At 40.5% G+C, this 13,526-nt stretch overlaps 2 protein-coding genes across 3 annotated transcripts in view; both read left to right on the top strand.

Moving 5' to 3' along the window:
• Positions 1 to 13,526, top strand: part of LOC307144915 (uncharacterized protein) — a 262,913-nt gene that overhangs the window by 242,241 nt on the left and 7,146 nt on the right. The gene's annotated exons all lie outside the window — the stretch shown is intronic.
• Positions 2,317 to 13,436, top strand: LOC307144914 (uncharacterized protein). Of its 2 annotated transcripts, none has more exons than XM_079847649.1 (3): positions 2,317 to 2,439; positions 2,909 to 3,026; positions 11,449 to 13,436. In XM_079847649.1, the coding sequence occupies exons 2-3, from the start codon at positions 2,969 to 2,971 to the stop codon at positions 12,372 to 12,374; spliced, it is 984 nt and encodes a 327-aa protein (XP_079703775.1). In that variant the 5' UTR covers positions 2,317 to 2,439; positions 2,909 to 2,968; the 3' UTR covers positions 12,375 to 13,436. The 2 variants fall into 2 exon arrangements, with proteins under 2 accessions (XP_079703775.1, XP_079703776.1); XM_079847650.1 differs by having other exon boundaries at positions 2,317 to 2,443; positions 2,912 to 3,026.

Here is a 13,526-nt window from a genome sequence, read left to right as displayed (position 1 = left end):
TAAAGGCAGGGTAGGGCCTACGTTCACGATGCATTTAAAAGTAGGCAGTTTTTTTCTAAAAAGCTTCTTCCCAAATTTGTTTAAACATACCAATACATAATTAAAATGTAAGTACTCTGAAAAGGAGAGTATAAAAATTTACTGTCTGTGGTCCTCTCAGGGCTGCAATAAACACAGCTACTTATTTCCATTCGGAACGAATGAAATGATTGGCTGGGCGACTGTCACTCTCCCTCGCTACCATGGCTACCACCCCTGCCGCTACAGGAGCTGCCCATATGCGCGCACCCGTTTGACTCGAGGTGGGGAAGAGGCACGGAAGCTTGGAAGAATCACAATTATGGCAGAGAAAGAGCAGTCAAAATTCCCAGTACCTGCATATACAGTCAGCGAAGGCAAACGCGTCCTCCAGCTGAGCGGTCGGCATCGCGCGTTCATGTGTTTTGGGGGTGTGGCTTTGGAAGGAGGGGATGGGAGTGAATGGAATAAGTAGCTGTGTTTATTGCAGCCCTGAGAGGACTACAGACACTCGATTTTTACACTCTCTTTTTCAGAGTACTTACATTTTAATTATGTATTGGTATATAAAGACAGTTTAAACAAATTTTGGAAAAAGTTTTTTAGAAAAAACCTGCCTACCCTGCCTTTAACACCCGCCAAATGCGGGTAAAAATCAACTGTGGCGGGTAACACTGTCAAATCATTTGGCGTTGTTTAGTCACTTTTCTGGGCAAGTCCGTGTAAGCCAAATCTGCGCAAATTTAGCGTATGATATATTAAATACAGCGTATTGTGCATAATCTGCGCCTATCTGGCTTCGTTGAACATGCACGTCACTATGCAGCAAATAACGCCGCGCTTGTTCATTTGCATTGAAGCAATAGCATAGATTAAAAAGCGTTTGGTTAACAGAAAAGACAGTTATTTTCCAAACATCCTAATTTTTTTAATGTTCTTTCTACTGTATTGATCTGTCTAAAACATATTTTTGGTGATGAGGATGAAAGAGGAAGCTGGAGATGGCTGGATGACAGGATTTTGTTTGAATAAGAAATTAATGTGTGTATATATATATATACAATATAATACAATTGCTAGACACTCTGCTATGTGTCTGCTGTGCAGCTGCACTGCGTTTTAAAAATTTGGCTTCAATATTCTTGAGAAAAGGAGTTTTCCCATAGCGGAAGCTACTTACGCAATAAGCGAGATGTCTCGAAAGGGAACACTATGATTTATGAAGGGATGTGTTTTGTTTCTTTGTGGAGTTTAATAATTTTCATTGTACATATAGGAGGCATTTGTAAAACAATTGCAACAATATTCTATCAAATATTCATATCACAAACAACTAGTTTTAGTCTCACTGTTTACAGGTGATGCATTGAGAACATATTGAAGACTTCATTGGATTGAAATCACTCTCTGCACATTGTGAAAATGTGAGAAATAAAAATAACCAAAAACTTGTGATTTAATTAGCTATAATGAATAGATTTAATTTAGCTTACAATAGCTCAAGAGATTTAACATTGTATTCAGCATTGCTAATGAACCAGTAGTAGTAAACACTTATTCTTTTGGCTAAAAATGGCACCAGATGTTTTGCTATGTATATTTGAAAAGGCAATTCCTCTCATAATATGAACTTGACAAATACATCACTGAGAGAAGATGAGATTGCTTGATTGTGTTCTGTGTCTGCGATAATTCAGCAGTGAAATACTTGTTTTCCAGCTGCTAGTTATGAAATAAGGTTTACGGTCATTTAGGCTCTTACATTATATGGTTATATGCTATATTTTGAATAACAATTTAGTCCAAAAAAGTAATGAAAATTAACTTGTTTTGAGCATATTTTCTGTTCTAGTCGAATCCATCGTGATTCATGAAACAAGTTAACTGATTTAATTCACTGTGTTTATCAGATTGTGAGGACATTAATTAATCATGCAACTTGCAATGAGCTGCTCAGACAGAACTGGAGTTTGAGTTTTTAAGGTAAATTTGTATATCTCTTTAATAACTCTCGTTTTATTAATAATACTTGTACCATTTAACTTGAATTTAAACTTTAAAATGAAGTCAAAATGTATATTAAAATCAACAACATCAGTAGGCTAACACACAACAGTTGAAGAAGTCCAGAAGGTAAATACAATTGCAAACTCCATATATTTGAAGTTTGAATTTTTATCCTAAATTAAACCTATTTGGGGAGATAAATCAGATCTTATCATGGTTGTCCCGTACCTATTTTAATCTATACAGGTTAGATAGTTTAATACGGTTTCCTCCAGTAGAGGCGCTTGAGCAACCGAAGCAATGACACACATCCGAGTCTAGGAGAAGAAGAGAAGTGAGCGAGGGAAGGGAACATAAACATGAGAAGTGGAACACAGCCGTTCAATCTGCTCTAAATCTGCTGTTTTTCAGACTGTGAGTACATTCATTTTATCATATATTAGGAGAAATCTAAATCTAAACGGAAAAACGAGTCAGTTCATTTAGTGAATCACTCTGAAATGAATCGGAATGAACCGACTGATGTTGTTCATTACGCTCGTCAAACGTAAACTCGTTACTGACTGGTTTTTCACATTATAATTTGTGAAGATTGAGTTTCCATCTTTTGATTTGTGTTTTCATTTATGCAATTAAACCTGGTAAACAGTTTTAATGCATATAAATCATGTCTTATGTAAGAGCAACATAAAAATCAGCTAGAGGAGTTGAATTGTTTCTGAATGGTTGTTTGATCAAAACACTTAAAGCTGAATAATTGAGAGCGATTGTTAGTGTGATGATCATCTGCTATAACGACCAATATTCACTCCTTCAGTCAGTGAAGCTCCCACATCCGTTCATGAGAGTTTAAATGCTGGGGAATATTCCCATCTTCCCACAGGAGAAGAAGCAAACAGGAGGAATTACTCCTGGAGAAACTACTGACATAGGCCTACTAAAGATGGAGTTTGAGGAAGAACCCTGCAGAATAAAAGATGAAGATACAGAGGAACAAATAGGTTGGTGTTTTCCTTCATTCTCTTTAAAGTGTCATGACTTTGAATTATCGGTCTACATCATTGTCTTCTGTCTATCAGAATAAATCCTCCTGTCATTGCGTTCATGATCAGACGTATGGTTATTTCAGTGTCCTTATTTTTACATTTAATTTGAAGAAGACGTGATTAAATATGTGCGCATACACGGTGCTGGTTCATGATTAGAGCACTAGAGTATATTAAATATGTCCATAAAAACTTGAAAACTCGCGCTTGCTCCAGTCCGTTTATGAACGATGTGATCCACGTTGTGAGCGTTGTTGAACTCATCACGACATTCAGGACAGAAACCGCTCTCATGCGCGCGCATCTGTTGTTTGAATTCTGTTGTCGCATTGTAATGCGTTCTCATGCGTAACACAGCGCAGTGATAGGATTGAACAAGATCTTTCTCATGAATAAATGAGAGTCGCTCGATTGCCAGCTAATGTAGAATCGTGCCGGCAGCCAATCACACACACCGAAGGAACGCTTCTACCTCACATTCAGCCAATCACACACACCGAAGGAACGCTTCTACCTCACATTCAGCCAATCACACACACCGAAGGAACGCTTCTACCTCACATTCAGCCAATCGCACACACCGAAGGAACGCTTCTACCTCACATTCAGCCAATCACACACACCGAAGGAACGCTTCTACCTCACATTCAGCCAATCGCACACACCGAAGGAACGCTTCTACCTCACATTCAGCCAATCACACACACCGAAGGAACGCTTCTACCTCACATTCAGCCAATCGCACACACCGAAGGAACGCTTCTACCTCACATTCAGCCAATCACACACACCGAAGGAACGTTTCTACCTCACATTCAGCCAATCACACACACCGAAGGAACGCTTCTACCTCACATTCAGCCAATCACACACACCGAAGGAACGCTTCTACCTCACATTCAGCCAATCGCACACACTGAAGGAACGCTTCTACCTCACATTCAGCCAATTGCACACACCGAAGGAACGCTTCTACCTCACATTCAGCCAATCACACACACCGAAGGAACGCTTCTACCTCACATTCAGCCAATCGCACACACTGAAGGAACGCTTCTACCTCACATTCAGCCAATTGCACACACCGAAGGAACGCTTCTACCTCACATTCAGCCAATCGCACACACCGAAGGAACGTTTCTACCTCACATTCAGCCAATCACACACACCGAAGGAACGCTTCTACCTCACATTCAGCCAATCACACACACCGAAGGAACGCTTCTACCTCACATTCAGCCAATCACACACACCGAAGGAACGCTTCTACCTCACATTCAGCCAATCACACACACCGAAGGAACGCTTCTACCTCACATTCAGCCAATCGCACACACCGAAGGAACGCTTCTACCTCACATTCAGCCAATCGCACACACCGAAGGAACGCTTCTACCTCACATTCAGCCAATCGCACACACCGAAGGAACGCTTCTACCTCACATTCAGCCAATCGCACACACCGAAGGAACGCTTCTACCTCACATTCAGCCAATCGCACACACTGAAGGAACGCTTCTACCTCACATTCAGCCAATCACACACACCGAAGGAACGCTTCTACCTCACATTCAGCCAATCGCACACACCGAAGGAACGTTTCTACCTCACATTCAGCCAATCACACACACCGAAGGAACGTTTCTACCTCACATTCAGCCAATCACACACACCGAAGGAACGCTTCTACCTCACATTCAGCCAATCGCACACACCGAAGGAACGCTTCTACCTCACATTCAGCCAATCGCACACACCGAAGGAACGCTTCTACCTCACATTCAGCCAATCGCACACACCGAAGGAACGCTTCTACCTCACATTCAGCCAATCACACACACCGAAGGAACGCTTCTACCTCACATTCAGCCAATCACACACACCGAAGGAACGCTTCTACCTCACTCTCAGTGATGTTGCCTCGACTTTCCTTTTAACCTGGAAAAACGAAATTGCTCGGAAAAACACAAAAATAACCAATTTCCGCTTATTGATAACATTTATGAGTGCTTTAAATGTTTTCAGTGATGTGCAACATGTACATCTCAAAAAATGTGATTTGGGGTTTCATGACCCTTTAATGACTTATGAGGAACATTAAGATGAAAACAGACATTTAACAATGCATCTTAAACTATATGCAAAAAAGTAACGTCCTCCCACTTAAAACTTCTTTTTTTAGTAGTGGATTTTACCGTTACCGATAACTAGATTGGGCCGTACTTGCCGACAACCAATTAATCAATCGATAGATTTTAAAATGGGTACTGGATAAAAAAACAAACATAACACTCAAAGTAAAACAGTGCTGAAATTTATTACAAAAATAAAAAACAGTACTGAACCATGAAAATGTGCTAAATGAAATAAATATGAATATATTAAAATGAAAAGTTCTACTGAACAAATTCTACAGAAAATAATTTAAACACTAAAATATTACAGGTCAAATGTGTTAGGGTTGTGCCGATAGACGATAGTATCGTGTATCGACGATAGACAGAGATATCGCCGATGGCAGATGCCTTTGACGATATCAATACGATAATTGGCTCGGTTTCCCATTAATGTATTAAATCAGTATTATTATTAAGAAGCTAGTATAGTTATTAAATTAATTAGGAACTACAATTATATTTGCCTTGCCTAAATTCATAACGACATCACCACAACCACACTTGTGACATCACCACATAACCACACTTGCGACATCACCGACGCGCGCGTATGAGGACTCCTCAAAGAAAATGTTTTTAAAACAGACTAAAAAAACTACATCCCACAACGAAATTTAATTGCAAGGTGATCCATGCACAAATTGTCAAGAGTGCTTGTTTTAACAGACGCATCATTCTTATGAGCCAAGATGAAGACGCGGCATCGTTGTTTGTCAGTATTTTGTTTCCATAGCACATTAACAAAATATTTAATGACACTAATAACACTAAAAACAATACAATTACAAAATATTAATTATAATAATAATATCAATAAAATTATATAGGCCGCCTAGGCCTAATAAAAGTCTTTAGTTCACGAAGCATATCTGTGAAACTCTGCCATCTGTGAAACTCACAAGCAACTTCAAACTTGTTTAACAAGAAATATTCTTCTAATTTTTTCACTGTCAATAATGTAAGTCCACAAGAGAAATATTAAGCCAGTAAATTAAGATAGTTGCTATACCATTATATCCACCGTAGTCTCTGAGAGAACGCGCCGTTAATGCAGCGAAAGCTCAGTCCGTTTTTGCTTTCGTTTTCAGGGAATGATCGCGTTTACATGCACGTTATTAACTCGATTATGCTGAATAAACTGACAATGCATGTGGTCATGTAAACGGATTAACCCATTTTCCTTTATCAGAGTCAAGTCATAAGTTTAAATAGGCGTATAACCGATCGACTTTTAGATTTTTGCCTCTGATTTCTCCCGGCATTTAAAACACATTAACCCGCGTTATTTGGGCTTATTGAAGTGCGGTGCGCATAAGTGAAGTGCATCCAGACAGAGAGAGCACTGGTAGGAGGACATATCGCAGACTCCGACTCTTTCTTGACCCAATAAATTAAAACGTGTTCTCATCTCGTGCAGAAGCAGCCTACAGTCAAAATGCTGCATCTGTAACGGCATGAGAGGATAATGTGTCTGTAAATTTCCCGCTGACATGTTGAAATACTCAGAGTCAGATACAAGAATGATTAGGATCTTTTTTTTGCCTCACTATACCAGGAAATAACCTGATTTAGCCTATTAATAAACACTCCACCTTTGCTAGCAAAATAGAAAAAGATTCTCATTTAAAACGAAGTAATAAAACAAGCAAATTGATGAGTAAATAAGCAAGTTAATAATCAAATAAGTAAGCCCCGCCCCCTCACGATAATATCGTGTATCGCCGATCTCACAGGCTGACGATAGGACGATATGAAAATGGAGCATATCGCGCAACCCTAAAATGTGTGTTTCTTTAGCTATAACCTAGAAACATGCAAGTACCACTTGTTCACAAGAATGTATTGGTAGCTTACATGAACTATGCTTTTATGCAACATACATTTTTACAGCATGTATTAATATTTGAGCAATACAATTGTACCTTGATCATTCATGTTCGTTCATAGTGCATTAACTAAGGTTAACAGATAAAATAAAAAGTAAGAAACGTATTAGTAAATGTTGAAATTAACAAACTAACAATGAAAAATACTTCAACAGCATTTATTAAACTTAGTTAATGTTACAAATGGAATCACGTGTCAAAACAAACTCCACGAGGCATCAGTGATAGTTTTTATTTCGCCTCTAGAGGCCGCTCTCATACTGTATGATGACCGCGCACCCTTCTCAGCCTCTCCAACAATGGACGCAACCCAGAACAACTATCGGCATGAATTTTTACAGATAACCGATTTGTTCCACCAATCAACAATCGGTGCCGATTAATCAGCAAAACCAATGAATCGGTCGACCTCTAATAATCAACCCACCATCCAAACAATTGCCGCCCCAAAATTGCCGCTGTTTCGAAAGTGAAAGTAAAATGCTCAACAGTGCGTGTCCACTAGTGTAGAGCGAGCTTTTTCAGTTAATTTCAATTCATTTTAAACGCACGCTCTGATCTGCACCAGTGGACACGCACTGTAAGCGATTTAAAAGAGAGGTGGAAAAAAAGAGGAAAAAACTCAGATGCCATCTCCAACTCAAAGTTTCTTCACAGTCACATCCCTTGTTACATGTGGTTTGGCATTAGAAAGGACTTATGCCAAAGTGCTGTTTTTAGTGTCTTACATTACAGACACTAGTGTTTATTGCTCTGTTATTGCACATCTGCATTCCTCATGCCTCCTGCAGCAGGACTATGGCATGTTCACACAGGTGATCATAGATTTCTACATGGGTCCAGAAAGTTGAACAGAACAACCAGTAAATAGTAACAACGACAAACAACTGAACAGCACTAAACACTGGGCTTAAATTCACAGCAAACAAGAGAGGGTAAATTAACTAGACACACCTGAACAGAACTAACTCAATCAGTAACGTGGATACAAACAGGCAGGGGACGGAGGAAGACTGAACTAATTAACACACTGAAATACTAAAACAGAAATACAAACATGAATCAAAACACTCAACACGTGACTGCACCTGCACCCTCCCCCTCCCCCTCCCGGGAGAGTAGGCAGCTCTGGGAAGGTAAACACAACATAAATGTTAGAGCCATTATGGACCGTGCAATGCTCTCTGGGTTGGGCTCTGGAATGTCCCTTTACTGGAACAGACTCAGGAATTTCTCTCACTATTGTGAGGGTGGTGGGGCATCTCCCTGACACCCCCTGTAGCAAAACCTAATTAGATGTTACTCCCCCAAGCCTTGTCTCGTCGTTTCAGCCAGAGCCAGTGGCTTGCTTTCTCAGCTTCCTCAGATAGCTCTTTGGTGGATCTGCTCAGTGTGGCTCCCCATAGTCCCAGGTCCTTGAGCAGATGTGATATTGATCTGCCCACAAAGCCTCTGGCTCCCACTTCCACCGGGTACAGCCTCACACTCCTTCCACTTTCCCTGGTGTGCCAGGTCTGCATACTTTATCTCCTTTCTCTTGTAGACAGCTTCCAGTCCCTCCTCCCATGGCACTGTCAGCTCGATCAGTATTGCTGACTTCACAGCTGCAGACCACAGCACCACATCTGGTCTTAAGGTGGTGCTGCATATCTCCTGTGGGACCTGGAGCTGCCTTCCCAGGTCTACTTCCATCTTCCACACCGCCCCTGATGTTAATAGCTTGGCGAGTGGTCTCTTGCTGTTATGCATTGCGGGTTCCCTCTGCCTGATGAAGTGGATCCTGCATCAGCTCTCTGATGGACTCTGGTCGTTTGCCTCCTGCCAACTTTTCTGAGCATTTGATCGTGCCGCCATCTGAGCTGCTGTTTTACAGCCCGACAGAATATGCTGGAGTGAGGCATTGATGGTCCCGCAGAGGTCACAGGATTGCTCTGTTCCAAGCCATTGGTGGTGGTTTTTAGGGCTTGGGAGGGTGTCGTATGTTGCCCTAATGAGGAAACTGAGCCGAGCCTGTGGCAGTTTCCAGAACTCTACCTAGCTGATTGCTTGGCTCATGACACACTCCCAAGTTGTCCACCGTCCCTGCTGCCCCTGTACTACAGACCTCACTCTGATCTTCTCCTGCTCAATCCTGGTGACCTCTGCAACAACAAGGTCCTTCCTCTCCTTCCTGCTTGCCTTGGACCATGGGATGAGTGGCTTGCTCCTCCTTGGCCCTCTATTTCCTTCCAGTCTCAACTCTGGCATTTGCATCAACCAGGGCCCTGTCGGCACTTTAAGCATTGTGACCAATGCTGTAATCCTTGGAGCTGGAATTTTTCTCACTGCTGCTATATCCCTTTTAATGGGTCTGTCGTTCTGTCATGGGCTGGTTATTAGGGGTGTGCCGGTTTCAGAATTGGTGATGACGGTTATGACGTGAGTCAAATGTGACGGTTCGTAACATAACCGTCTGGGCTCGTCTATTATAGGACAACTTAGTTTGAAAAAACGAGCAGACACTGATTAGCTATTTGATTGCCTAAATTAAAAAAAAAAAAATTATATTTGTGTAGTGTTCAACGATAGAGATACGCGGATGGGGTATTATTTCGTCCGCAACCGCATCACAAACTCATCATCCGCACCAACGTTTTTTGACCAAATTTCAAAGCCGCACCCGCCCGCCATCCGCTGATTGTTTTGCGGTCTATGAACGATGCAATGCTCTGCTGATGCGAGCCGCAAGAAAGCCCTTGTCTGTTCTAGAAAGGATGCAGCATCGATGAGGCATAGGCCTACACTGAGTTTCATTCATTTACGACGAGATGCGCTCTAGTTCACAATGCAATGCAATGGAAGTGAACGCGGCGCATCGGAGCCTCCATGTCACGGTTATTATATTGTCATTTGCTTTTTATTTATTAAATACATGCAATTGGTTGATGAAACATTTATTAAAATTAAGATACAATTTGTACAAAACGAAATTAGCTTTAAAGAAAGGCTTTTAACAATGCAATGCAAGTGAACGCGGCGCGCTGTCGCCTCAATGTCACGGTTATTATATTGTCTACTATATTTTCTTTTTATTTATTAAATACATGCAATTGGTTGATGAAACATTTATTAAAATTAATATACAATTTATACAAAACGAAATTCGCTTTAAAGAAAGGCTTTCTAAAGAAAAACTTAATGAAGTGGTAAAAATCATGTCTGACGATTTACAAAACAAAACTTGCGTTGGTACTTGGCAAAGAATCAAATACAGTTGGAAACGACGTAGACCATTAATGACACAGACTGTTAACAATTGTTTTTAATTAGTGTTTAAACATTCTCTATGATAAAAAATGTTTGTAAAAAATATTTTAACAACACGGTTTTGGCGGTTATAGAGATCTAATGACGGTGTTCGACTATAACCGTCGGTCTCACGGTTATATACTAACCGTCACACCCCTACTGGTTATTCTGTCACATTTCAGCCACAATACCGGTTTGGCCTGGTTTCACAGACAGGGCTTAGATTAAACCAGGATTAGGCCTTAGTTCAATTAGGACATTTAAGTAGCTTTTATAAATGTGCTTTAAAAACAGTATTGATGTTAATCTTGAGACAATACAATGGCAGTGACAAATATTTTAAGATCTGTCAGTGCAAGTTGCTTTCAATTAAAACAGCTCAAACATGTGTTTTAGTCTGAGACTAAACTGACTTGACTTTCACTTGTCTGTGAAACCGGGGGTTTGTGTCTTAAGGACTGTTCCACAGGTGCATGTGCAATAATTTGTAAATGGTTAATTGAACGAGCATGAAAAACATTGTCTAATAAATATCTGTAAAGCTTACTTTGATTTTACAAAATTATCTTTAAAATACAGTATCCTGAGTTTAATGTACTCACACTAGGCATGATTGTCTTGTATCGTGTCCTGGCATGATTGTCCCGAACTCCCCCGCTGGTCTGCACTCACATTGCACTTATTGTTCTGGACCGGAGCACGTTTACGTCATTTATGATGAAACTTTTTTTATGCCATAGCGATTTCGCTTGATTGCGCTGCACGTATTAGATTATTACGGAGACAGCCCAATCGAACCGTGCCTGAGCCCACCTCTTCAAGCGGGCCTGGACACGGTACGAAAACGATCACACTAGTCAAACAAACCAGATTTGGGGTCAAATGTGCTCTGACATGATTCAGATCGCCGATTGTGAGTACACCCGACTCAGTAGTAAACTGGATTTGTGCTAAATTGAGATTGAACCATATTTCTTTTTGTCCTTCTTTTATTGACTTGTGGGAATTTAATATGTTGATTTTTAGATCCGGTGGAAGTGAATGAAGACAAACAGCAAAAACCTCATCATTTCACGAATGAAGATGGAAACACAGTCGTCAAAGGATCTTTCACCTGCTCTGAATGTGGAAAGAGTTACATACATAAAACACACCTTCAGAGACACAAAAGGATTCACACTGGAAAAAAACTGTTCACATGCTCTCAGTGTGGAAAGAGTTTCACAGATAAATCAACCCTTAACAGACACATGAGATCTCACACCGGAGAAAAACCGTTCACTTGCTCTCAGTGTGGAAAGAGTTTAACAGATAAATCAACCCTTAATAGACACATGAGAATTCACACTGGAGAAAAACCGTTCTCATGCACTGAGTGTGGAAAGAGTTTTAGGTGTAAAGGTGTTCTCAACGATCATCTGCGCCGTCACTCTGGAGTGAGATCTTTCCGCTGTGATCAGTGTGATAAAACATTTGTTTTTTCATCAAGCTTACAAAATCATCTTAATGTTCATGCTGGTGTGAAGCCTCACTTTTGTTCTTTATGTGGAAAGAGATTTACACTACTGCAACATTTAAAAGAGCATGAGACTATTCATACTGGTATGAGACCTTATATTTGCTCTGACTGTGGAAAGACCTTCACTACATCCACCCACTTAAAATCACACCAGAGAATTCATACTGGAGAGAAGCCGTACAAGTGCTATTGTGGAAAGACCTTCACTACATCGAGCGGCTTAAAATCACACCAGAGAGTTCATACTGGAGAGAAACCGTACAAGTGCTCACACTGTGAAAAGAGATTCGCTCAGTCAGGACACGTGAAAGATCATGAGAAAGTTCATACTGGAGAGAAGCCGCACCAGTGCTCTTCATGTGGGAAAGGTTTCATCCGAATATCTCAGCTACAGACTCATAAGAAAAAGCGTTGCTTTGAGTTTCCTAAATAACTAAAGTTCATTTTCAGATCTGTCACATTCAAGTTATTAGTTTGATATTCTGATGAATTAAAAGATTGAATTTCTTGTAACATAGCGACATCATCTAATGAAATTTGTCAAAATTACATAGAGGCATGTAGCCTAGAAATCTAGACGCACCCTAGCGGCAGCAAAATTAATTTTGCAGCCAGTGTGGTCTAGCAACTCTCCGTTGACTTTCGAGCTGGAAAAACCAAACTCAGGTCAGGCCAATTACATCGTGTATAGAGTAGGCGGGGCGGGCTTAACATAATGACGACAGATTTGCGACGGTTCCCTGCTACTTGAAAACAAAGAATGGCGGCTGCTGCTGGCGAACAGCGGTCTTTCGAATCGGCTTTGGCCGCGACTCTGGATGACTTGGAGTAAAGTTTTTCATTGAGAAAAGAGCAAAGAACGGCACTTAAGTCATTCTTAAAAAAGGAAGTTGTGTTCGGAGTTTTGCCGACTGGATACGGCAAAAGTTTAATATACCAACTAGCCTTCTTCGTTGGTTGTAGCGCTGTCCTATTGCGTGCAGAGGGATTTTGAGAGACAACCGTTTATCCCGCCCCTCGGATTGAGCCGTGCCAATGGTGAGTTGCCAGACCTAACATCTTGATGTAGGTCTGGCTTGCCAGGCTAAGAGGCATGGTGAGCGATGCTCCAGTTTTAGATGGAAATGCTTATTTATGTTTATAAATATTGTGTGTGGTAGTAAATTTAGTTAAACTATTTATATCCATCAATATTCTGTGCAAATTAATTTGTTTATTCTGGCTGTGAAGAGGTGATGCACTATTATTAATGTCAACCATTATATACTGCATGTTGAATTTGTTACAAGAATAAAGAAACAAAACTTGTACTTAGAGTGGCTTTAAGCCATGAGCACATTTTTTCATGAACAAAGTCATGTTCACAAAGTCACCAGAATCGTCCAGCTCTACTATCTAGTACCTAATGATGAAATGATGGTTAATATTATTTAAGTTCGTACACTGCGATTATACCTTGTATTTTGACGAACATAATAAAAAAGTAATGAAATGGAACTTGTCATTTTTTAAGATGATTTTGTGTCTTGATCCTCTGGATAATTTGCATGAGCTTCTCTATATGTAGTTATGGCAATAGTTTGGC

This window comes from Squalius cephalus (genome assembly GCF_949319135.1).
Source record: "Squalius cephalus genome assembly, chromosome: 17".
Taxonomy (NCBI): Eukaryota; Metazoa; Chordata; class Actinopteri; order Cypriniformes; family Leuciscidae; genus Squalius; species Squalius cephalus.
Note: the sequence above shows the minus strand (reverse complement) of the source record. Positions and strands in the feature narration are given on the sequence as shown.